At 45.7% G+C, this 26,141-nt stretch overlaps 1 protein-coding gene across 1 annotated transcript; it reads right to left on the reverse strand.

Annotated features, from left to right (window-relative positions):
- Positions 1-1,366: 1,366 nt before the first annotated feature.
- On the reverse strand, positions 1,367-25,847 carry LOC121706384 (alpha-2-macroglobulin-like protein 1). The gene is made up of 30 exons (XM_042088065.1): positions 25,661-25,847; positions 24,645-24,729; positions 22,721-22,847; positions 20,960-21,080; positions 20,776-20,885; positions 19,798-19,965; positions 19,251-19,493; positions 18,959-19,171; positions 18,529-18,678; positions 18,168-18,308; positions 17,983-18,070; positions 16,918-17,050; positions 16,526-16,751; positions 15,848-15,974; positions 15,582-15,703; positions 15,450-15,501; positions 15,156-15,239; positions 14,867-15,043; positions 14,083-14,158; positions 10,409-10,565; positions 4,864-4,941; positions 4,541-4,691; positions 3,665-3,855; positions 3,066-3,281; positions 2,842-2,978; positions 2,573-2,654; positions 1,946-2,014; positions 1,740-1,845; positions 1,591-1,629; positions 1,367-1,478 (listed from the first exon to the last, which is right to left on the reverse strand). Exons 1-30 carry the CDS (start codon positions 25,770-25,772, stop codon positions 1,447-1,449), a joined length of 3,813 nt encoding a protein of 1,270 aa, XP_041943999.1. The 5' UTR covers positions 25,773-25,847; the 3' UTR covers positions 1,367-1,446.
- Between the last annotated feature and the right edge of the window lie 294 nt (positions 25,848-26,141).

The raw sequence follows: 26,141 nt of genomic DNA on the forward strand, positions 1-26,141 counted from the left end.
TGTTCAGGGGACTTCTAGAGATGGAACTGAATAAGAATGTTGTGTCCAGCAGAGGGCCTCAGTAATGTAACTAATGTTGCTACATGAGAATGCTGTGTCCAGCGGAGGGCCTCAGTAATGTAACTAATGTTGCTACATGAGAATGCTGTGTCCAGCTGTGGGTACAGCAGCAAAGCAGTTATTGGATTTCCAACCGAGTCAACCCTGACGAGTCATGGGTGAGGGCCCCAGGATATTCTCTTACAAATAAAGATGTGAACGCACTCATGGGCTCATTAGTATAGAAGGTTAAACATAAAGATCCAGGTTAAAAGGAGTTGTACCAAGTACAATGGGAAGGAGTAGATTTGCTGTTAATGTGTTTCTTCTTAAACCTAGGTACCACAGCTAGAAGAAAATACCAATCACTGCAAACATTGCCAAGTGACGTCAAACCCACTTCTCAGCAGCGTGGCCCACTTGCCCACTTCTCTTCTCAACCACTTCTATTAAGCTCAAGTTGCAAGGCAAATTTAAAATCATAATAAAAACCACCTGTCCGTAGCAGGAGCTGCTACTGATATGTTTTGATACCATCTCAAGTCCCTGATGATCACCGCTTGTGGATATTATGGATCAGGATGCCGTGAAGCCATATATAACAATGTTCCTTGTTTCATAATATTGTTTTCAACCATATTCCTTCATAAAATGACAATGCTGAGCTCTACATCCCTGTTGAAAAAAACCAGCCTGACCAGCTAAAGGTGGTTTGCTGGTTGACCAGCTTGTTAGATAGATACAGTAGATAGAGATAGCTAGATAGATACTTTATTGATCCTCAAGGGGAAATTCAAGACCAGTTAACCAGCTTGTTTGACCACCCTATGATGGTTGACCTGCTAGACCAACAAAACTCTTGCGAAAACATAAATTCGGCTGGTTTTCCCAGCTTATGATGGTAATTCAGCCGGTTTTGTTTGTCGTACCACCTCAAGCTGGTCATTTTAGCTGGTGTTGCTGGTCTATAGTGCTGGTTTAACTGGCCATTCCAGTTTATGTTGGTCATTCTAGCAAACCAGCATGGCCAGCTTGACAGACTGGTCACAAGCATGACCATCTTGCACCAGCTGTATCCCACAAGACAGGCTGGTCACACCAGCATGACCAACTTCCTCAGATGGTCACGCCAGCATATCCAGCTGGTGGCCCAACCAGCAAAGTCCAGCAATAGCTGGAAGAAAACCAGCAAAGACCAGCAGAAGCTGGTTTCTTGCCGTTTTTTTCAGCAGGGATGTACGGTAATACTGTTTTCATTCATATTCTTTCATAAACATATTGTCTTCAACTGACAATCCTCTGAACAGTATGAACATGAGACAAATGCTAGGATTGCAGTATTTATTACAGATATACAATCAAACACATCAGCAAGTTAAAGAGTTGAAATGTCAAAATAATTTCCACTTAATGACCTCTTCCTTCTGCTGTCCCCTGACCTGCACAAGGGGAGGACACACACACACACACACACACACACACACACACACACGTTAAATAGAATATTGGGACCTGTTGTTGTTCTTTAGAGGACTCAGCAGACTAACTGACCTGCACAAGGGGAGGAGTACTCAGCCTCAGCTTGGTCACCTGATTGAGAGAGAGAGATTTCATTGGTCAGGGGCTTACTAGCACTGCTGTATCCATGGCAATGTAATTATACATATATGTAATGCTGGTCTTGGTCTATGGAGTCTTACTGGTCTGGTAGTAGTCATACACCTTGACCCCTGCTGGCTTCAGGTTGGTGACTGGCAAATCCTGTTGGATGGTCAGTTCGTAGTCAACAGGTATATCCTTTCGAACCTGTTTGGAAATCAAAAGAAACACATCACATCAGATGGACAGAGCGCAAGTAGGTGCAGCATGTTTCAGTGAAAACCAGGATTCTTACAGATGGCCTTACCTCTGACAGATACACAAGGATGTGGTCATCTTTCCTGTCAACTCGGTCCACAAACATGCTGCCCTGAAGCTGTTAAAACACAGAACATTATGGATGGTGCACACACACACCAACACAGCGTCCATCAGCAACATTATGGATGGTGCACACAGCCTCCATCAGCAACATTATGGATGGTGCACACACACCAACACAGCTTCCATCAGCAACATTATGGATGGTGCACACACACACACACACACACACAGCTTCCATCAGCAACATTATGGATGGTGCACACACACCAACACAGCCTCCATCAGCAACATTATGGATGGTGCACACACACACACACACGCACACCAACACAGCTTCCATCAGCAACATTATGGATGGTGCGCACACACACACACCAACACAGCCTCCATCAGCAACATTATGGATGGTGCGCGCACACACACACACACACACACAGCTTCCATCAGCAACATTATGGATGGTGCACACACACACACACACACACACACACGCCCACCAACACAGCTTCCATCAGCAACATTATGGATGGTGCACACACACAACACAGCCTCCATCAGCAACATTATGGATGGTGCACACAGAGCAACAGATGTAGGAGGGACAACTTACTTTTTCAGCGTCAGCAGTGAAGCCAGATAAGATTTTCACATCTATTATCACCATGTTCGTGCTCTGCAGTGGTCCGTTATATCTGCACAAGAAAGGAGGAATAACTATTAGAACGGATGTGTATCTGCACAAGAAAGGAGGAATAACTATTAGAACGGATGCGGTCAGACTAGTTCAGTCAAAGAGAGCAGAAGCAGGCGCTGCATGGAGCTCCATACTGTACTGTGAAGGCCTGCTGCCCACACACACACACACACACACACACATACTGGACTGTGATGTGGAGGCTGAAGGCCTGTTGCCCATCGGCCTTGTTGCACTGTCCCTCAGTCAGAGGCTTGGCTTGAGTCTTAATGCTCAGGGTTGAATGTTTACTGGGAGTGGGGATGTTGTAGAAGAGAGCGACCTGTTGAAGAGGGCGAGAGATGTGAAGAAATGTCACGGACAGAGTATCCATCATCAATAGTTTAGAAACAAGTTCTTTTCCACTGACCCCCACAGAAGCGCATGCAGAGCCCTTCACGTCCACGCTGTACTTCCCAGGAACGTGGCGCAGCGCCCTCTCCTGGTACAGCAGTGTGTTGTGCTGGTTCACATCAAACTGGTGTGTGTCGCCCCCTGCTGACCGCACGGTCACTGTGCCGGAGCCATGTGGGCTGAAGACCTTGGTGGCATACAGAGCCAGAGCCTGCAGTGCCACCACCGTGTCCTGAGAGAACACACACCCAGCCGTCAGCACACACACACACACACACACACACACACCCAGCCGTCAGCACACACACACACACACACACCCAGCAGTCAGCACACACACACACACACACAGCAGTCAGCACACACACACACACACACACACCCAGCCGTCAGCACACACACACACACACACACACACACACCCAGCCGTCAGCACACACACACACACACACACACCCAGCAGTCAGCACACACACACACACACACACCCAGCCGTCAGCACACACACACACACACACACCCAGCCGTCAGCACACACACACACACACACACACACACACACACACACACACACACACACACAAACAGCTTAGAAAGGAAAGGTGTGTGGAGCACCTGTGTGGAAGAGAAGCCTCCATACGGATTCTGCTGCTTCACCAGCCAGTTGACGATCCTGGAAGCATAGCCCAGGTCTGCAGCCGTCAGGGCGGGTTTGGTGAGAACAGCTAACAGCACATAAGCACTCGTCTCCACTGCCAGGGAATCAGCTTGCTCTGATGAGGACTGAGACCAGTGCAGGAGACTCCCTGAGAAGACATGAGCCGTAGGAGATAGACATTCAATTCAAGTTTATTTATATAGCACATTTCATATGCATACACAGACTCCAATGTGCTTTTAGAAAACATTATCAAATAGACATTAAAACACATTAATAGTAAAATAAAAAAATGGTACTAGAAATAAGAATTTCTGATAAAAGTAATAAAAATGAAAGTCGCCACACCAACTTGGAAAGACCTTCAATTTTAACCAAAAGCTGAGGCAAATAAATATGTTTTCAGTCTGTTTTTAAAAGAGTTCACTGATTGGGAAGATTTCAGTTCAGAAGGTAGGGAGTTCCAGAGAGTAGGGGCATAGTGACTAAAAGCACCATGAGCGGAACTAGTATTTATTCTCGGGATTCTCGGGGAGACCTTTGCTTGAGGACCGTAGGCATCTGGCTGGAGTATATGCAGTGATCATATCAGAGATATATGATGGGGCTAAGCCATTCAATGATTTAAAAACAATAAGAAGTATTTTAAAATCAATTCTTTGTTTTACTGGGAGCCAGTGTAGTGATTTTAGTACTGGCGATATGTGATCATATCTTCTCGTTGAAGACATGAGCCGTATGAGATAAAGACATGAGCCGTAGGAGATAAAGGCAGCAGATGCACGTGTTTGCTCATCTATGTCGGTTCTGGCACACTGCACAACGTGTCCTACCAGCAGAGGTCGCTACGCTGTCCAAGTGTTTCAGCAGCTCAGCTCGGAGGTCTGCTTCCCCAGCGAGGCTGAAGGTGTAGGCCAGCAGAGCGGTGGTGTAGGTGTTGGAGCGGTCACTGGCGGAGGACTTCAGGAACCTCATGGTTTCTTGCTGAAGTAATAAAAATAGATTATTTTTTAAACATTCTGGTCAAAGGTTATATTTCTCATGAGCGGTACAAAAGGGGTATGACTTTCTAGTCATGTTCAGACAGCTATGGAAAAGATAAAGCATCTCAATGAAACCTTTGATAGAGGAGATGGTTTGAGACAGATTTACCTACCGTAACAGTGCTCATATTCAGCTCAAGCATTGATGCAGCGATGTAAGCTGTTATTGTTACATCATCGCTTACACCCCCCTATAAAACAATGAAAAACTCTCATCAACACTGAAAACGATGGTTACGTATGTAACCGCGGTTCTATGAATTTTGGATTTCCATCACATGCACGTGCAGGTCGAGTGTTTATCAACAAAGTCACTCGTGACATGGGGTGACGCATGACCCCCGTCCCGGTACTTAAGGTGCGCTCACCCCGGAAGTGACCTCTTGGCAATCTTCTCGTTCGCCTTCCGAGTGACTGGCGGTCATCCGAAATTCATAGAACCGCGGTTACATACGTAACAATTATTCTATTTCATTTCTACTGACCGCCAGAGGCGGTGCTTTCAGCACCTGGATGACAAATTCCAACAGGGTCACGAAGAAGATCTACATACCCTTTTAATGGCTTGAGAGGGTGGCTGTGGCTATTGACCCTATAAAACCTTGCAAATGTGCAAGTCGATGCCCATGAGGCCGCCATGCATATGTCGGAAAGTGGGACTCCGCGTAGTACTGACCATGACCCAGCTACACTCAGAGTTGAGTGACCACGAACGCGAGGTGGAACCGGTAAGCCACTATCAGAGTAGGCATAGCTGATGGCCTCCACGATCCACTTGGATAGCCGTTGCTTGGACAAAGCCAGGCCCCGCGCATGTCCAGTGTGGCAGATGAATAATGAATGTGACTGCTGGAGGGCAGCGGTCTGTTCGATATAGGCTTTCAATACTCGGACTGGGCATAAAAGAATGTCACCTTGCCCCGGTTCCTCTCCCTGGGCTGGGGGCTCGAATGCTCCCAGACTGAGCGGCTGGTTAGCATACGTTGCAGAGAAGGTTTTAGGTAAAAATGCCGGGTTCGGCCACAGGGTCACCCCTGTGCCATCGGAAGTCCATTGTAGGCACTCCCGGCTGACAGACAGCGCGTGTAGCTCTCCCACTCTCTTCGCCAATGACATGGCTAGGAGAAAAGCAGTCTTCAAAGACAACCATTTTAATCCCGACCTCCCCAGAGGTTCAAAAGGGTGCCGACACAGTGCATTCAGCACCAGCGGCAAGTCCCAGGAAGGTATCATCCTTCTTTGAGGGGGCCTCAGTCGCTGAGCACCCTTGAGAAAACGGGTCACCAGACTATGGGATCCCACTGTAACTCCCTCTACCTTGTTATGCCTAGCTGATATTGCAGCTACATACACCTTGATAGTGGATGCCGCCAGTCCGTCATCAAACCGCGATTGTAGAAAACTGAGGATAGCTCCTGTCCATGTTCTTGGCACCATTGTATAAAAAGCTTCCACCTATTAGCGTAAAGCGCATTAGTGGAAGGTGCCCGTGAGTTGTGGATAGTCTGTACCACTGCAGGGTCACATGCCCCTAGCAGTGGTTCAGGCCCTTCAGAGGCCACACCCAAAGTTGCAATCGTGCTGGGTTCGGATGCCAGATCCGGCCACCCAGCTGAGAGAGGAGGTCTATGCGCACAGGGAGACGCCAAGGCTGTCCGTCCAGTAGGCTGCATAGCACCGGGAACCAGACTCTCCCTGGCCACCTGGGGGCTACAAGCAGCACTTGGTGGCCCTCCCAGAGAATCCTCTCTAGAGTGGGTAGTATGAGCGGGAGTGGGGGGAATGCATATAGGAGCTGCTGGGGCCACCCATGCGGCAGCGCATCCTGGCCCAAGGGGCTTGTTGACTCCCTGAGTGAGAACCAGAGGGGGCAGTGTGTTGTGGCTTGAGAGGCGAAAAGATCCACCTCCGCTCTGCCATATTGGTGCCAGATGGCGTGCACCACTTCTAGGTTCAGCCTCCATTCCCCTGGATCGGGGTGTTGCCTGGACAAGAAGTCCACTGTGACATTCCGTGTGCCTGGGATGTGCATTGCCCTCAGGCTCAATAGCCGAGGGTAGGCCCATGAGAGTAGCTGCTGAATCAGCCTCAGGGATGCTAGAGACCTTGTGCTCCCCTGGTGGTTGATATGGTAAACCACTGACATGTTGTCTGTCCTTATAAGGACATGTCTCCCTGCTAAGACTGGCAGGAAATGCTCGAGAGCAAGAGCGACTGCCTGTAGCTCCAACAAATTTATGTTTTGTTCCCTCTGTCAAGGGTCCCATGTGCCTTGGGCAGTTCTGCACTGCCAAACAGCCCCCCATCCGGCCAGGGATGCGTCGGTCTCTACCACTTCTCTGCGAGAAGGTATGATCCCTAAACGAACCCCGGCAGTCAGGAACGAATGCTTCTTCCATGGCTGTAACCCTTTTAGGCAACTGGTGGTAACGGTCACCAGTCTGTGCCTGTGGTGCTTTGGATGAAACCCTAGCCTGTTCATCCATATTTGGAGAGGCCTCAAAGAAAAGAAGGCCCAGGGGGACTACGGAAGAAGCTGCTGTAAGCATGCCCAACAGCGCCTGGAAGGACCTGAGCGTCAGAGCTCAGCCTCTCCTGAATCACACTATGCAGAGGAGAATCTCGCCTACCCTCCTCTGAGATGGGGTTGCCCTCATTGTCTGCGAGTCCAGTTTCGATTCCAATGAACACCGTCTGCTGGCTGGGGATTAGGGAGCTCTTCCCGAAATTCACAGTTAGCCCTAGCCTGGTGACATGAGCGACTAGCAGGGCTGAGTCCCTTAATGCCTCTGGCTTCTCTGTTCCCAGACAAGGGCAATCATTTAGGTAAAGAAGGATGCGCATACCTCTGCCTTGAAGCGGAGCCAGGGCTGCCGCAGCAAATCTTGTTAAGGTCCGGGGGGCCAGAGAGATTCCGATGGCAGGACCCGGAACTGGTAAGACCTCCCCTCGAAAGCGAAGCGGAGGAATTGCCTGTGGTGAAGTGCAATTGGAATATGAAAATATGCATCTTTCAGGTCTATGGTTGTAAACCAGACGTCTTGCTTGACGCTTTGTAATACCTCTGCTGTGTGAAGCATATGGAATTTGAATACCTTTAGATGGCTGTTCAACAGCCTTAGATCCAGTATGGGGCGAAGTCCACCCCCCTTCTTTGGAATTAAAAAATATGTGTATAGAACCCACAGTCTTGTGATGGTGACCCTAGTTGCTGGAGGGCCCCCTTTTCCAGGAGGGCCCGAACCTCCTGGCGTAGGGCCAGAGCCTTGCCCTGGTCCTTCAGTCATTTTGACCCCTTGAAACCTCGGCGGTCGGTGCTTGAACTGGATGGTGTACCCTTTTGACAGGGTTGACACTACCCCAGGGGTCTGCTGTATTCACTTCCCAGTAATTGAGCTGTTCTCTGGTGAAACGTCCGACCGCCGGCCTGTAGACGTCACTGTCTACCTCCTCGCCCCCTCCTATTCCGAAAGGGGCAATATTCAGGCGTGCGCCGTTCCCTGTGAGGGTTGGTTCTCAGCAGGCCGGCGAAACCGCTCTGGCCTTGTTGACCCCTGTGCAAAGGTCCGCCTTATTGGCTGAAGAGTATCACCCGCCGTAGCGGGCCTCTGTCCCCGAACGGATACACGGCGCAGGCTAGCAAACTGCTGCCTGGTTTGCGTTACCTGTAGGCTGCGTTCGAGCGTTTGCTGTGCGGCAGGCCCAAAGAGTTGTCCAGGAACCACCGTGAGACAACAAAGGGCTTTCCTGCAGGGCTCAGACAATGGTGACTGAGCCAGCCATATCTGTCGCCGTGTCAGGGTCAGGGACGACATTAGTCTCCCCAGTTCCCTTGTCATGTACCCAAATGCTTTCAGTGAGGCCTCACTCAGCACTTCTGCCGACTGGTCTGCTCCAGAGGACTGGAGGGTCTGTGACAGGGACAGTATAAGGTGCGACATTGAGTTGCCTATGCGCGCAACCCGCGCCGGTGAGTCATAGCTCTTCCCAATAAGCTCGTCAGTCAGGCGACACTGTGGCCGGGGACAACGTGCATCTGGCCTTAATGCCTCATCAGGTGAAAGGATAAGGGCGGCAAGTGCCGGCCCTATAAACGGCATGCGGTCCAGCCCATGACTGGCTGCATCCTGCATACTAGCCAGGGTTCTGCAGTCGCTGGGGAGATGGGAGAAACGTCTGGGGTCAGCCCAGCATCTCTGTAACTCCTCAATGAAAGGAGCTGAAGGAGGCACGCTAAAAGATGCAGTAGAAGGGGCCTACCTGCGCTGGTGCTGCATCTAAGCCCAGGCGTGCCAGCGCTATCTTCACAGCGGGTTTGATCGCTGATGTGTGGCTAGCAACTGAGCCCTTCTGTGAGCTGTGTCCAGAAGCATCCTGGGTGTACGAGCCATAAGACTCTACATCTCCCAGATCATCCGCCCACTCATCAACCGTCGATGTGCTCTCTATCAGAGCCTCGGAGAGCCCATCCTCCTCTCGGGCACCCCCAGCTGGGGACAGCACAGGGGGCTGCTCTGATGAAGACCTTGAAGCGGCTGCTGCGTGATCGCCAGCAGGCTGTGCTCCCCTTGTAGATTAAGGAGCATCGCTTTAATCTGAGTGAACTCCGAAGCCATGTCTTCTACCTTCTGGTTTAAAGGATCTGGCGTAGGGAGTTTAAGCCTCCTCTTAGCAGAGGCCTCCCGTGTGTCTGCTCTGCGTTTCTGCTTTTGGGGATCCCATGCGGCTCCTTGCAGGGGGTGGTTGGGAGTTTAACCCCCATTCTAGTTGGGCTAGCCTAGCAGTCCTTGCAGCTACGCTCAGGCAACTGCAATTCATGCAAGCCTGGTCTGTCAAACCCTGCCTTAAGTGTTCCATGCCCAGACAGCTTGGACACTTATCGTGGCCATCCTCCAGTTCATCAGGGAGGCTAATCAAACGCAACAAATCAGGGAGGCTATCAAACGCAGTAGGCTAAACAAATATGCGCAAATAAGGAGCGAACACGCGCTCACCTCGCCACCTTAGTTTAGAAATAAGAAACAGAAGAGAGCGTTTGAAAACGCGAACAAACAATCTCATAAACGTGAAATTAGCACTTCCAATACAAAAGCGGAATTCGCTTGAATTCTAACTCACTTAGGAAGATGTTGCGGAAAACACAAGATCCGTCATTAACTCAAGAAGCCCGCGAGACCGCGAAAGCATTTCAATAAACAAAAATGTATTTAAGGCACCCTGAATCGCTAGAAGGCGAAAAAACACCCAAACGATTCCACATAGGCCTAGTTGCCACAGTAGAGCGAGCTCACTCGTAACGGTATTAATAAAGAAAAGTGTACTTACCGATCATAATAGAAAGTCACGTAGACAAATCGCAGTCTTATAAGAGGGCGAGAAAATCGCAGCTCCAACTGTACGGTTTGAAAAGATTCCAGCGTTCGTCCACGAAAATATGCCAACACTCTAAACAACCTGCTTCCACACGAGAAGATTTCAAGAGGTCACTTCCGGGGTGAGCACACCTTAAGTACCAGGACGGGGTCATGCGTCACCCCATGTCACGAGTGACTTTGTTGATATAAACACTCGACCTGCACGTGCATGTGATTGAAATCCAGGTGCTGAAAGCAGTAGAAATGAAATAGAATTCAGCATCCAGTATCATACAGGTCAGACCTTCATTCTGTTGTTGAAGAGTTTCCCCTGCATATTGAAAACACCATCTGGTCGAAGGTTTCCTCCAAGCCAAGTGCTCGCATCCGTTATAACTTTTGGATCAATGTAGACAAAGGACTTTGCTTTTCCAAACGACCTCAACACAAATGCAGTGAGCCTGGGAGAAGAGATGGACACAACGCTGAGTTTGCTTCTGTCCAGAGGTAAGAGCTGTGGTCTAAGGTTAGGAGCATTGTATGCAAGTCATTTTCATTTCTATAGCACATTACATTCCAAAGTGCTTCACAGTTAAAAAAGACAGAGTTTAAAAGATGATTCAAGCATCAACTACAGCCGACACCTCCAGACAAAAACCAAAACGAGAGAAACAGACATATAAATATACAGACAAAATACAAGTGGCATCAAATCCATAGTTCCACAGGCTCAGTGGCTGTTAAAAGCAAGTCTGAAGAGATGGTTTTTTTTAAAAAAATTTTTAGATATTATATAATAAATTTTTTTAAAATATATTTTTGGTCTTTTTATGCGTTTAATGATAGGACGGTGGAGAGTGACAGGAAGTGAATGGGAGAGAGAGTCGGGGTGGGATCCGGAAAGGACCACGAGGCGGGAATCGGACCCGGGCCGCCGCCGTACGGTGCAGGTGCCCCAGCTGGGGCTGAAGAGATGGGTTTTTAGTAGGGATTTAAAAACAGTCACAGGTGATGCCGATTAGAGTTCCGGTGGTAAGCTGTTCCAGAGGCGTTGCATGGATACTGAAAGCACTAATCTAATATTACTATTACTAATATAATACTAAGCAATTTAAAGCAATTCTAAGCAATATTACTATTACTAATATAATACTAAGCAATAATCTACAAGCCAAATTGTCACCTTAGAAAACGTAAATCCCAAAGATCTAAGAGCAACGGCAATGTCACTCATAGAACATTTATTGTAAAAGATAATGCAACACCGACAGTGCAACAAGGAACAAGCTTGGTAATGTCAATACACATAAACCTAAAACTAAAAGGATCAGTGGGATTAATTGCCTAAATAACACAGGTTTAGCATCCAAGTTATACTTCAGCCTTAGGCTACTTGATATGAAGCATATTCAAATTGCTCACGTTTTTGCTCTCCGTAACACTCATGTTTCCGCAAAATTCCACACCATCTTAAATTCCAAAATCAATGTTTACTCACTGGAACCACCACATGGATGTTCTTGCTCTACATTATTAGTATCTAGTTGTTTTGTAGGAATAGTACGCTTGTACAGTAGGCCCTAGGCTATGACATTCAGTTTCCTTTCTAAAATATTTAGCAACTCCATCCCTAACGAACTTACTATGGCCAATATCTTTGAAATGTAACGGTCTTGGTTTCATTCCGAAGACATGAAATCTAGGGATGTCCCGATCCGATATTTGGATCGGATCGGCCGCCGATATTAGCAAAAAATATGGGATCGGCCCGATCCGGACTCCCGATACAGTTTGTTTTCAAAACTCCGGTCCGTGTTTTCCAGCGCACCGATGTAGGTAATCCATTCCAGTTTTTCAGCTTTTCCCCCCAAATCCGGTCCGCGTTTTTCAGCACACCTAGCGACCTGTCCAGCATCCCACTTGTCTGTGCATGTCCAACTAAGAATTTAAAGTTATCGAGCAAACATTTCATGTCAGTTGAATTAATATAGCCTAAATGTTAACCGCGACCGCGAGTGTCCGCGAGACCCTCTTACTATTAAGGCTCTTATGCATGTTGCTGCTGACAACATTCGTTAGACAGGCAAAGCTATCTCCGCGATTTAAGATTGTTGTGTAATGTATAGGCACAGCACGCACTTTAATTTTCCTATTAAAGTCTAACAAACGCATTTCATTTCAAAAAGCAACCTGGTCAATCGCTAACAACTAAGTGCACCTAGGCCTACAACTCTACACATCCAAAAGGGCAGAAGCTTCCAGTAGGCCATCATAACTTTTTTTACCGTTTAGTCTGTGCATCAGCGCAGCCTACGACGATGTGAATTAGTGGCAGCTGTTGTCGCGGTAAACTTAAGCTCCTGTCTCTAAATAGTGTAGATAGGCCTACTTGCTATGTTGCTTGATTTTCTGTAATAAAAAATGTAGCCTAGGTTACTTCAGCAAACACAGACCAGTTGTGGCATCAGTTTCGCTTTTAAAACGCAACAGTGAGAGGCTTTTTAGCGCAGTCTCACTTATCATTGATGAGCACAGGAGCAGGCTGACACCTGAGCATGTTGAAATGATCACCTTTGTGAAGAAGAATCTCCCCATCATGCTCAGACTGCAGCCAGGGCAAACAGTAGAAATTGGAGTATGGAGATGGAGCAGTAAAGTGTGGAGGAGATAGCAATACTGTAGAAGGCGTGACAGTTATTTGGGTTGTTATAGCCAATGCAGTGTGTGTGGTAATTTGACTATTTTCTACTCAGGTTTTGTGTGTGTTGCTTTTATATGTAATTTTATATTGTTTACAATATTGTTTACACTGATGGCTTTTTTAAGCCTTGGTTTACACTCTTGAGCAGAGCACTGATGCCAATTCAGTTTGTGTGGTTAATTGACTATTTATTATTTTGTATTTATTTAACCCTGTTAAGAATAAACAGGTCAGCTTCTCATTACCAACCACTGTGGATTATTCAAACTAACCTAATTAAGTTGGCTAGTTGTTCTTAAGAGTAAAACCCTTTTCAACATGAGCATAACAACAAAATAAGTAAATATCTTTAATCTTTAATACATGCTTGGATCGGCCGGTATCGATATCGGCCGATGCTAAAAGCTACAATATTGGTATCGGATCGGAAGTGCAAAAAGCTGGATCGGCACATCCCTAATGAAATCTGGGTGAATTTGGGCCTCAGACTCTTGGTGTGAGCGGAATCGGAGCGGAACAGAGGGGCTGCTCCGGCCTCCAAATTAAAAAGCGCTCCAACAAAACTCCATCCGCTGCGCTCCTTGCTTTGGCTCGGCAGCTCTGCGTGGGATGCAGATCCTAGTGGTCGTTATTGAGTGGAAAAGTTCAGCATGTTTGTGACATAACCGGGAGCACGCTCATTTAGTGATTTAAAAACAGTCAATGCCACTTTATACTGGATTGTAAATTTAACAGGAAGCCAGTGCAGTACTGGAGTGATGTGTTCCCGTTTCCTTGTCCTGGTAAGCAGTCTAGCGGTTGCGTTTTGTACCAACTCTTGCAAGAGATGATTCATCAACTCCAGTATAAAGGGCAATACAATAATTACAAGGCGATTACAATACTGTCAATCTTAAAAGTGGCGCTTCGGTCCTAATTATGCTTTTAAATGAAAGTTTGACTCGGGTACATTCACAAGACGACCCTAGGTTGCATTTTGGTGAGTTACGCTTTAATGCAGAAACACAATTAGCTTTAAAGCACCTGTTCAGTGCAGAGATCGGGGAGAGGATGCATTTGAGGCCGTAGAGGGGGAGGACCTCCTTGAGTGGCACTGTGATGTTTTAGTAGCCATGTGTTGAATCATGGGAAACGGCGCATTAAACGTTACCGATTTGTGGTCAGAGAATGCAGTATCTATTACATCAACCATGTCCAGATTAAAAGCATGTGATAGAACAACATCAAGAGTCTTGTGGTCTACAGGTGTCTTACTTTGTGAACCAGGATGGACTCACCATGTGTTTCCATCTCCTGTTCCAAACGTGCTGTATGCTCCATTAGGATGCTTATAGTTCAGCTGCCTCTGGTATCCTGTTGATTAGAACCATATTACTCATTATTATGTTCCAAATCACCAGCCACTGTATTAGGCACATGTGTTCAACTGCTCATTAACAGATATCTATTCAGCCCATCACATGGCAGCAACTCAATGCATTTAGGCATGTAGACGTGATCGAGAGCACTGCTAAAGATCAGGGGCGTGTCCAGGGGTGTGGCCACAGGGAGGCACTGCTTCAAAAGAATGAAGTTGGCTTTAATAATATCAAATCAATAAAATAATCAATTATCAACAAATTTGATATAGAGGTAAACAGTGAAGAATACGAAATGTGACACATGGTCATAATATATTTCTAGAGAGCTTTGTCTTCTGTCATACTTTGGATGTTGTAGGTATTGTTGTACCATGTAGTGTGTGTGTGTGTGTGTGTGTGTGTGTGTGTGTGTGTCCATACTTTTGACTGGTAGATATAAGTATGTATACTCTTTTGATCCCGTGAGGTAGTGGTAGTGTATGCTATAAAGAATTAAGGCAATTCTGAAGGCAAAAGGGGTTCAACCCGGTGCTACAAAGGTAAATGGGAAATAGTCATTAGTCATGCCTACCACACAGAACTCAAAAGTTAGAGGTGCCATCTTGTTCAGGGGTTTACTATCCAGGATGGATACATAATAATGAACATAGACATGTGCCCTCTACTGCCCTCTACTGTCAAAAGGAAGAGAACATCTCACCGCTTTTGAGGAAGTTGGTGGCCTTCTCCTTAATGTCTGCAGTGAGCTGGCCAGTGTTCTGCAGGTACTGCAGAATGTAGATATTTGGGGAGAGGACGGCCATATTTTGCTCCCCACAACCATAAGGCATCTGCAGGAGGCTGTCGATGTTCTTCAGAGCACGACCTAAGATGTCTCCTGCAGGAGGCATGGAGTGTTGGACAAACATGGTTAGGGTTTCAGCAGTCAGTCAGCCAATGTAAGGCTCTGCTGTGCATATGAAGCGTGTGTTGTATGTGACTGTTGGTACCTAGCACAGACACAGAGGCTCTGGCTGATCCCTTAACTACATCCCCTGGGAGTGTCAGCTCCACCTCCTCCGTCAGGGCGCCCCCTGTGGACACAACATGGAACTGAGTTGGGGGCCAAGCAGGCCAATGGCCAGTGGTCTAATATGAATAAAGGTCTGGGCAAAATACATGGACATAACAGTGCATGCAAGAATAGCATCAGGTTCCTTTTAACACAAGAATCTATTAATACATTCCATAGAGTATGCATAAGGACAACACGTGAACTATAGACACAGAAGATTGGAGCTCACCCTTTGGACATAAGAGCCAGCTGAAACTTCTTGCCTTCTCGGTTCCTTCCGCCTTACAAAAGAGAAGTTACAGATGTTAGAAGTGTGATTTTAGCTCTAGAGGTTCTTGTGCAGGACTACTGGCATGCCTACCTTGACCTTGAGGGAGCGAGTGACTGCGTCTACGCGGCCTCTCTCTGGGACGGTCACCACTTCATTGCCACACAGAGTCCGAGACGGCTCAGCGGCCGCACTCACAGTCACGCTCATCTCTCCTGCAGGCAAGTTTCCCCAGGTCAGCTTCAGCAGTGTCCACTACTACAGTGTCTCTACGCTCTCAGCATTACTCACAGAGTACAGAGGGTCCCAGTGTCTAATAAAGTTACCCACTTTCCTTTAACTCTCTCAGCGTTACTCACCGAGTACAGAGGGCACTAGCGTCCATTTGAAGGTTTTTCTCCCATCTGCACACAGACAGGAGGAGTACTGGCCATCAGAGGAGGGGGTCAGAGTGAAGTCTGATGAAGGGGTTGGAGTCACTGTGACCTACCAGAGAGGGACTCGTTTAACACACACACACACGAGATGCAACGGTACACAGTATTTTACAGAGCCATACATACACACATATACCGTGTGTGTGTGTGTGTGTGTGTGTATATATGTGTGTGTGTGTGTGTGTGTGTGTGTATATATACATACACACACACACACACACACACACACACACACACACACACAAAAATAAAGAGTTCAGACGACTCAAATCATGGGCACCATGTTTCATACCAACGTCGGATGATTCTACAATGTAACCCTGTGGGGCGAATACAGTATGTTGAAATAAAAAGCTAGAGAGGGAATCGAGTTTCACACACACACACACACAGCTAATTAAGTAATTCAATCAGAACACACTTTGGCTACCAGAAAGTTCAAAGTCCTTATGCTCAGAGCATGATCTGTTGCTATACCATGATGCACTTGGGCAGGTAGTTGAAAAATGTTGCAATATCATGATGCACTTGGGCAGGTAGTTGAAAACTGTTGCAATACCATGATGCACTGGGGCAGGTAGTTGAAAACTGTTGCAATACCATGATGCACTTGGGCAGGTAGTTGAAAACTGTTGCTTTGAGCTCAAAGGTCTCTCCACGGATGATGGAGTAGGGCAGGGAGAGCTCGAGGAAGAAGGGCTGGAACACTGTGAGCTGAACTGGTGGGGCCAGACCGAAGCCCTGGGGGGACAGGCAGAACGCCTCCATCTCCCAGGTGGTGATGGTGTCAGGGACAGTGAGAGGGACTTGTGTTTCTCCAGACCCCCTGTGAAGAGCAACGTTAGAGCAACGTTAGAGCAACGTTAGAGCAACGTTAGAGCAACGTTAGAGCAACGTTAGAGCAACGGTGATGGGGCTGGATATGGGGAGCTGGTTATGGGGCTGGAGACTAGTGCTGGAAACAGGATCCCTGATTCTACATGGCCACTTACCCGACCTCTGCCAGGTCCCAGATCCACGTCTCAGGGAAGATTGTACGAACAGTCACACCAACACTTTCCGGCACTGGAGCATCTGGTGCAGCATTTCCAGCAACTCCAAAGGCCACCTTGGGATACGGATACCCTATCAAGCAGAAACAAACTCGTACAACATGTGCAGTATGCAGTATGCAGTACCTGCCCTCTCTGCTCCCCCCCCCCAGTCTCTCCCCCTCCCCCCCCCACGTCAGGGCACCGGTGCACATCACGATTAACCCCCCATGTCAGCAGCAGAGGCTTGAGGTGATAGTCTGCCTGCATCTGTGGACATGAAAGGTAGAGTGCCCATACCTACTGACCTACTGACGCTGACCAAATCCTTTACATGTTGTTTAACGACAGACAGACACACACAGACAGCATTAAGGTATTAAAATGGGGTTCACAGATTTAGAAAATGTCCCTCGACATTGGAAACTTTAAATGTCCCTCGAATGTCCCTTGTTAAATGGTGAATTTGTGTTTGCGCCTAAACAATTACTGCTGACATAAAGGTAAGAATTTCGTAAGAGATCTGATCCCATTGATATTGAAGGCAGTGAATGTGCCATATCTCTCTCTGACGCTACGCTGATCTGAAGGCAGTGAATGTGCCATATCTCTCTCTCTGTGACGCTACGCTGATCTGAAGGCAGTGAATGTGCCATATCTCTCTCTCTGACGCTACGCTGATCTGAAGGCAGTGAATGTGCCATATCTCTCTCTCTGTGACGCTACGCGATCTGGAAATAAGGTGCTACTACTGCCATCCACAGCAAACTGCTCTCTGCTTTAGACTGGTAGGTATAACATCTTCTGCTTTACAAATGGCTTGGAGGCCTTCGGAGAGGCTTGGGAGCCATTGTTATTGCTATGGCGATGGCATTGACACAGGACTGTAGTGTTAATTAGAGCAATCAGAGGCCTTGGTCAATGGTCAGGTCTACAAACACCAAGTAAATTGAGCCTCATTGTTAAATTAGGTTACAGTGTCTCAATTCAAGGTCTACAGTGTGTTTCATGTTTAAGTGCTCTTACCGAATCCCTTGTGGTACGTCTCCCCCCGGTACAGTAAGCAGTCTGGTGTCCGCAAAACCAGGTTAGTTACAGCCTTCAGCCCCAACCTCTAAAACAGACACAGATGCAGATAGACTCCTCCTTCACAGATATTATGGACATTAGGATATGGACTTATTCTGTGTTCAAGTGCTTATTTTTCAGACCTGGAAAGCTGCAAAGGCATCAGTTGCAGAGAGTCCCGGAGGATAGTACAAAGATCGCCGCGGTCTCACTTTCAGACACTCTACTGGATCTTCAACTTCATAATCCACAAATGAGTCCATCGGCGGGAACAGATCAAAAACCTAGAGGGGAAGAGGAACGCATCATCACCCCCCTCCTCCCCATCACCCCCCCCTCTTCAGGAATCATCACCACCCCCCCCCCCCCTCCCTCTCTCCAGGCATCACCCCCCCCCCCCCTCCTCCTCCTCCTCTCTTCAGGCAGTAATGGGCAGTAATACATATGAGCGTCAGAGGCCCAGTCCCCTCTGGGTCAGATCTATGTCGTCATGGTGCTGGTAACCTTGTCAGCGTTCAGGCGTTTCCCAGGTTCCAGGATGAAGATGCTCTGATCCACAGCGCTGAGGCCGCAGAGAGAGCCAGGCTGGGCGGACAGCTGCAGGGAGCTCTTCTCTCCAGGAACCGCTTTAGGGGGGAAGAACTGCACCGACACCTGTGTACACAACAGCATATTATCAACCAATCACAGAGCAGCAGAGGAGGACAAAGACAACTTTCCACTACCTTGATCTAGCGTGCTACCATGACATGCTCTACTGTGCTACCATGACAACAACATGCTGTAGTGTGCTCCCATTACACCATTGCACTGTAGTGTGCTACCATGACAACATGCTGTAGTGTGTTCCATGACAACCATCATGCTGTAGTGCACTACCATGACAACATGCTGTAGTGTGCTACCATGACAATATCATGCTGTAGTGTGGTACCTTGTTTATGAAGCACTTCTCCGTTGAGAAGGTTTTGCTGTCAGCCAGAACCGTCTCACTGGGTAAGACACAGTAGGCCAGGACCTGCACTGAGGGGGCCATCTCAGCACTGACGGACAACTGGAAGGAAACCTCACCCAGAGTTACTGGTGGAGAACCCTTCACTGAAGCTTCAGCAAAACCATGATGAACAATCTGTCCTCTTGATAAAACCTGCAACAAACAAGGAAACCTAATGACAAAGTATTCAAAGGACTTTAGATGTCTGTAATGGAACCTGTATTCCACATACCATATAAATGACATCCACAGAGTCTGCGTTGAAAGTCTCCCCAGTGAAGGTGTACTTAATGGTGATGGGTACGTCTTTGCCACACTGAAGAGCATCATCTATTTTGTCATCTATTATGGCCAGAGAGCTGGAGGACGCCGAGTCTGGAGATGCTGTTCTTAATCTGGACACAGACTTTGATGCCGAGTCATAGTATGGGGTGTTATATGGTCTGTATGTGTTGGTGTCTGTAGTTAGGCTGGCCTGGAAAGGAAGAGGCATTAGAGATGAGAAAGGAGGAATGCCTGGATCTTCCACAAAGCACCGTCACAACTACACTAGCACTAGCTTGTGTACAATATACACATGACACACTCACACAAAGATTCAACTACACTAGCAGTAGCTTGTGTAGAATATACGCATCACGCACTCACACGCAGAGACTCAAATATACTAGCATTAGCTTGTGCACAATCTATACACAACACGTTCACATAGACACTAGACGTAGCTTTTCTGCAGTGCATTCACTGATTTTTCCAGAAGACTCTAGTGACCAGCTTACAAAGAGCTCAAAGTCCCCTGGGAAAGGAGCTGTGTTGAGAGAGAACTGGGCCACTCCAACGGAGTCTGTGGTCAGGTTCAGCAGAAGTTCTGCATTCCATCTCGGACCTTTGAACAGATGGACCATCCTCCCAGCGATGCCAGTGTCATTGTAATGGGTCGCTTTGATCTGCAGAGAAAGTAGTAGTAACACTTTATTTGTCCCAGAAGGGCAATTATTTTGCATGCAAGGTTAGTCAAGTCAAGTCAAGTTTATTTATATAGCGCATTTCATACACAGAGGTCATTCAATGTGCTTTACATAAACAAAACCAAACAATAATAACAAATAAAAGCATAGAAGGGCAATATAGTCAAAGAATAGTTAAAAGGTAAAGATCATAATAAAAAGAAAACATAAAACACAAGGTAAAATAATTTAAAAATAAAGGATAATTAGTAAGCAAAAAACAAAGGCAAAAGTAGTAAAAAAAAAGTAATAAAAGATAAAGTAGAATAATTATCAAGGCAGATTCAGAATTTGTAACTTGGCACAGTTAGCAGAAAGCATCTGAGAACAGTTTGGTCTTAAGTCTAGATTTAAAACTGGCTACAGTTGGGGCCTTTTTGATGTCATCCGAAAGTTGATTCCACAGCTGAGCCGCATAGCAGCTAAAAGCTGCTTCACCATGTTTAGTTCTAACAGTAGGTTTTACTAGCAGGTTTTTCACCTGGGACCTGAGAGGACGCGAAGGTGTGTACTGCTGAAGCATGTCTGACGGGTATTTAGGTCCTGCTCCATTTACTGATTTATAAACAAGCAATAGAGCTTTAAAGTCAATTCTGTGACTCACTGGAAGCCAGTGCAAGGACTTAAGAATTGGAGTAATGTGGTCAGTTCTTTTAGTTTTTGTTGTTCTACTAGTGCAGGTTCTACTAGTGCATGCACTTCTAGTGCATGCATGGCAGATGTGTTTGCAGAGACGACCTTTTCACCTACCTTGCCCTCCATAACTGCCCCGTCCTCAATTACGTTTGGTGTATCAACAAAGGAGAGTTTCCCAAGAGAGAAGTCCAAATCTATGTTTTTGACCTCTGAACGACTGATACCTGAAGACAAAATGAAATATAGACAAGGCACCTTTGGTGGACAAACAGTTTTCAAAAGGGTCCCTTTAGCTTACCTGTTCCTTCTTCAACTACTGTGGCCTTGAATATTAGAATATCCCTCAGTTTTTGGTTCAAGTCTTGCTGTGTAAATGTTGCCATATAGAATACATAACAGCCACAGCCAGACTTGTCCATCTGTGGGCATAAAACAAGCACAGTTACAATTAAACACTCCACAAACCTGCATCATCACAGCCTCAGGAAGTGTTTGTCAGTCTACTTCATAGCTGTCAACATTGAGCGTTGAAAATAAGGGAGATCCCCACGTCTCACCCAAAATACGAGATCAACAACATAGAATTCTTGCTGATAGCAACAGGAAGATCAGACAACAAAACTGCTGCACTAACTAAACAAGGTGTAGAGCTAGGTCTACCGTTACATGGCCTACAGATTGGCATCAAAATCATGCTCACAACAACCACGCTGTTATCTTAAATAGACTAATATCACCAAGTCGCCTTCAAGCAAGCAAAACAATGCTTTGAAAACATCTGCTTCGCTGGAAGGGCAAGGGGGTAGCAACAGGACAACAGTAGGCTACATAGACAGACAGGTGCGGTGGTAGGGCTAATGTTATGAGAGTATTAAAATATGGGATATTTTACGGGGAAAAAAATATTAAGATGGGAAGGCAGTGGGAAAAAAGTTAAAATAGGTCCGAAACCCGGAAAAAACAGGAGGGTTGACAAGTATGGTCTACTTGCAGTGGTGGAATGTAACGAAGTACAAATACTTCGTTACTGTACTTAAGTAAATTTTCCACGTATTTGTACTTTACTTAAGTAAAATTTATAGTGCATACTTTTGACTTTTACTTCGTTACATTTTACAGCAATTATCTGTACTTTTACTCAGCTACATTTCTACAACACCATCGTTCCTTTTTACGATACATTTTATGATCAGTTTTTTTTTTTCTCTCTGACAAACACGTTTGTTTTACCGGGGGGTTGCTACCAAAGATTCTGGAGCGCTACGTGCATTCTTAGAAACATAAGCTTCTAGTCTAGACCAGGCAAAGCGTGAGCTTGTAGCCATCTGCATTCGGTAGGCTATATTCACCAGACCCATGGCTACACTGTACATGCAACTGTGTTCTGTGCCTTTCTCTGTCTGTTATCTGCAGCGTTAGGGCTATCCGCGGATCAGCGAAGTTACAGGCTATGCCCATGCTTCTGTCACACGTCTGATCATTTGCGGCACAAATGAATGGTAGACTATTAATGAACCGGTGGCCGGAAAAAACGTAACATTTTCCAGATTAGGAAATATTCCTTAATTGTGTGTGATTAAATAAAGATGCATAGCCTACAATTGGGGGGTAGTAACGTGAGCGCTCATTCAATGTCTATGCGTCTGCGCAAGTGAAACTGAACTTAATCATAAAGACACCTTTCTCAGCAACTTTTCTGTTCAATCAGCATAATTGGCATTACGATCCACCCGACGTTTCCCTTGTCTACCCCGTTAAACTTCAGGCTCTCCTGTTTTGCTGAATGATATTACTCAGCAGATCACCCTAGTAGATAACCAGAATTACAGTCTCTAGAATTGTAGGTCAGAATGTAAACTTCCTCCACCACTGTCTACTTGGCCCTTTAATCCCTACTGTTATAACTTCATTTTAAATGCCAGAAATGAAATAAATGTGTGGCAAACATAACAAATGTTAATTTATATTTTAATGTTCATTTCGTTAATATCAAAATCAGTCATATTGAGGCAACATTTACAGAAGAGTGAATAACTATGATGTGGAAGTAGATCTTTACCTCCACCAGTTCTTCCCAACATACTGATTGTGTGGGATCAACGTCATCGCCTCCAAATCCTCGGATATCCGTCTCTCGACACAAAGACAGAGTAGCCTTCCCTGGCACAGGCGCCCCAAACGTGTACCTGAGAACAGGGACAACACGGGTTACAAGATCACGGCCTACAAGGTCAACACGGGATACAAGGTCACACAGCACAACGCTTAAAGGCTAAAAGACCACACAATCACAACGCTTAACAGGTGAAAACAACCTCCATCAACTGCAGCTGTACTGCAAGATGGGTGATGGCAGATGACACACATTTGCTTAGATTCAAGAGGACCATAGTCGTTTGGTGACGAAGCTATGTCTCGGTGTATAGAACAAATCGACACCTGGATGTCTCAAATTTTTCTTCAGCTGAACAAAGAAAAAATTGAAGTAATTATATTTGGTAAAAAGGAGGAAAGACTTAGGGTTGCCACTCTCCTTGACACAAAAGGGTTGAAAGCAAAGGGTACGGTTACAAATCTTGGGTGTATTAATTGACAGTGATCTAAATTTCAACAGCCACATGAAAGCGATAGCTAAATCAGCTTTTTACCACCTCAAAAATATTGCCAAACTTAGAGGGCTGATGTCAAAACATGATTTAGAAAAACTCATTCATGCATTTATCTCCAGCAGGGTTGATTACTGCAATGGACTGTTCACAGGCCTTCCTAAAAAGACTATCAAACAGCTTCAGGTGATACAAAAATGCAGCTAGGATTCTAACAAAAACTAAAAAGAACTGGCCACATTACTCCAATTCTTAATTCTGTGACTTACTGGAAGCCAGTGCAGGGACTTGACTTTAAAGCACTACTACTTGTTTCTAAATCAGTAAATGGAGCAGGACCTAAATACCCATCAGACATGCCTCCATGGTCCCAGGTGAAAAACCTGTTAGTAAAACCTACTGTTGGGTTTTTGATATCAAAAAAGGCCCCAACTGTAGCCAGTTTTACTTCAGACCAAACTGTTTCTACATATTTATTCTACCTTGTCGTTTATTACTTTACTTTTTTTCTTATTAATTGTTCTTTATTTTTAAATGATTTTACCTTGTGCGTTTTCTTTTTATTATGATCTTGCCCTTCTATGCTTTTATCAGCTATTCCTGTTTTTGTTTATGTAAAGCACATTGAATGACCGCTGTATGAAATGCGCTATATAAATAAAGTCGACTTGACTTTGACCATGATCGCACAATTTCGTCCGAACACTTCCCCATAGGATGCTCTCGTATTTCCTCGCGTATCGGCGCTGTCGCCTCTCTCCTCCTCTCCTCATTCTCTCCTCCTCTGGTTGCATTTAGATAAATGAGACATCCTCGATGACATCGAGCTTGGAACAATTAGATAAATGAGACGTCCTCGATGACCATAAGCTTTGAACGATTTCCGGGGCACTAGCAGGAGGAGCGAGGAGAGCTTTGAGATGAATGAGATTCTTGAATTTCCCCTGGGGATCAATAAAGTATCTATCTATGTATCTAGATGCAGCCCAAGTCACTCTGTTTGAAGATTTATCCATTTAATGGCCGCTGTACTTCACCGGATCACTTTATTTGAAGATGTTATTGTTGTACTTCACCGGAGTTGCCCAGTTGGGGGCTCGTCGTCAATTTTGTAGTCACGTTGTAGTTCATCTGTAGTCTATGTGGACTTTCATGTCCAGCAGTTTTAATGTGAACTTGGGAATTTGCCATTTTTGTCACTTGAAATCTGCATATCCTTCTTTCACCAGCATCTTACACCATATTTTTAAGCAAACACAGTTGTATTTCAGATTGGTGAGCATATGTTTTAACCTTTGTTGTGGCATCCATGTTTTTCACACATTGACAGCAAAGCACATGAACTTCCTGAGAATGACCCGTCCCCATGTCACTTACTTGGCACATGCTTGCAGTCGGATCTCTGCTGCTCCCACACTCACTGACTCTGGGCTGTTGAGAGTCACGTCAAACTTGGGTAAAACTGAAAGGAGGAAGAGACGCCATGGTAACAAAAAAACTTTATTATCCTAAACGTGCCAGTTGGCTTTCCACTATTCTTAAAACATCCTAAAAAACATACTGACAAACCTATATAGCTATACATATTATATATAAACACAAACAAAGCTGTATAGCGCGTCATCTTGAAGGATTGCTAATCTTACAAGAACAGACTAAAAAGGTTGTAGGCCAAATGTGTAGTGAGGGAAAATGTCAGGGACTCGTCACTTACTGGATTTGGTGGCTGTCCGCCAAGACAATTTTCCAACCCGTCTTCTAAATACATGGATGACTTTATAACAGATATATTCTTGTGCTAAATATACAACCTTTTGTGGAATGTTCATCTGCACATTAATATGAGTGTGGAATGTTCATCTGCACATGAATATGAGTGTGGAATGTGGAATATGAGTGTGGAATGTTCATGAATATGAGTGTGGAATGTTCATGAATATGAGTGTGGAATGTTCATCTGCACATGAATATGAGTGTGGAATGTTCATGAATATGAGTGTGGAATGTTCATCTGCACATGAATATGAGTGTGGAATGTGGAATATGAGTGTGCAATGTTCATGAATATGAGTGTGGAATGTTCATTAATATGAGTGTGGAATGTTCATTAATATGAGTGTGGAATGTTCATTAATATGAGTGTGGAATGTTCATTAATATGAGTGTGGAATGTTCATCTGCACATGAATATGAGTGTGGAATGTGGAATATGAGTGTGCAATGTTCATGAATATGAGTGTGGAATGTGGAATATGAGTGTGGAATGTTCATCAGTTTGGAATGAAAGTGGGACTCTGGAGGAGGACTAGCACGAAGGGACACGCCCACTTTGGGACAAGAAGCCACTAACACACACACACACACACGTGTCACGCTAGACAACAACAACATACCATATTGTTTCACTTGAAACTGATGAGACCCTGTACCCTGCTCTCCGGTCACAGACAGCATGTAGTAGCCCTGGGTAGCCTCTGGGTTGAGGGCGTGAGACAGCTGCAGCATCTTACGCTCCGACGACACGTTCAGCCACTGGCCAATGGTGTTGCCACGGTGATCCTGAGAACGGCCAACAAGCGACAGAGTTTAATACTCTGATGAAACCGCACATTTTGAGAAAACAGAACTCTAAAACTTGTGCTGCTGTTGCACCAGTTCAATTTCAGTCTACAAGCACTTTTTCCTTAGACTCACACAATATGTATGGTCAAGTTCAAAGGAATTTAATAAAGGATATTTTCAAGTGGAATATGAGATGACTAATGTATTAATCTACAGAATAATTCCGAGGGAGAAACACAGTATGGTGTGGGGGAGTAAACATAAAGGCACGTAAGATAGATAAATATAATTATCATTAGTAAATTAGATAAA

Source organism: Alosa sapidissima, chromosome 4 (assembly GCF_018492685.1).
Source record: "Alosa sapidissima isolate fAloSap1 chromosome 4, fAloSap1.pri, whole genome shotgun sequence".
NCBI classification, from domain to species: Eukaryota; Metazoa; Chordata; class Actinopteri; order Clupeiformes; family Clupeidae; genus Alosa; species Alosa sapidissima.

Excerpts from the sequence above, each read along its gene's own strand:
- LOC121706384 (XM_042088065.1), bottom strand. The coding sequence starts at position 25,772 with ATGCTGCAGCTGTCTCACGCCCTCAACCCAGAGGCTACCCAGGGCTAC. Across the intron at positions 10,566-14,082 it reads ACAGGAGATGGAAACACATG|GCTCACTGCATTTGTGTTGA; the intron begins GTGAGTCCATCC and ends CTCTTCTCCCAG. Across the intron at positions 4,692-4,863 it reads TGAATATGAGCACTGTTACG|CAAGAAACCATGAGGTTCCT; the intron begins GTAGGTAAATCT and ends TTATTACTTCAG.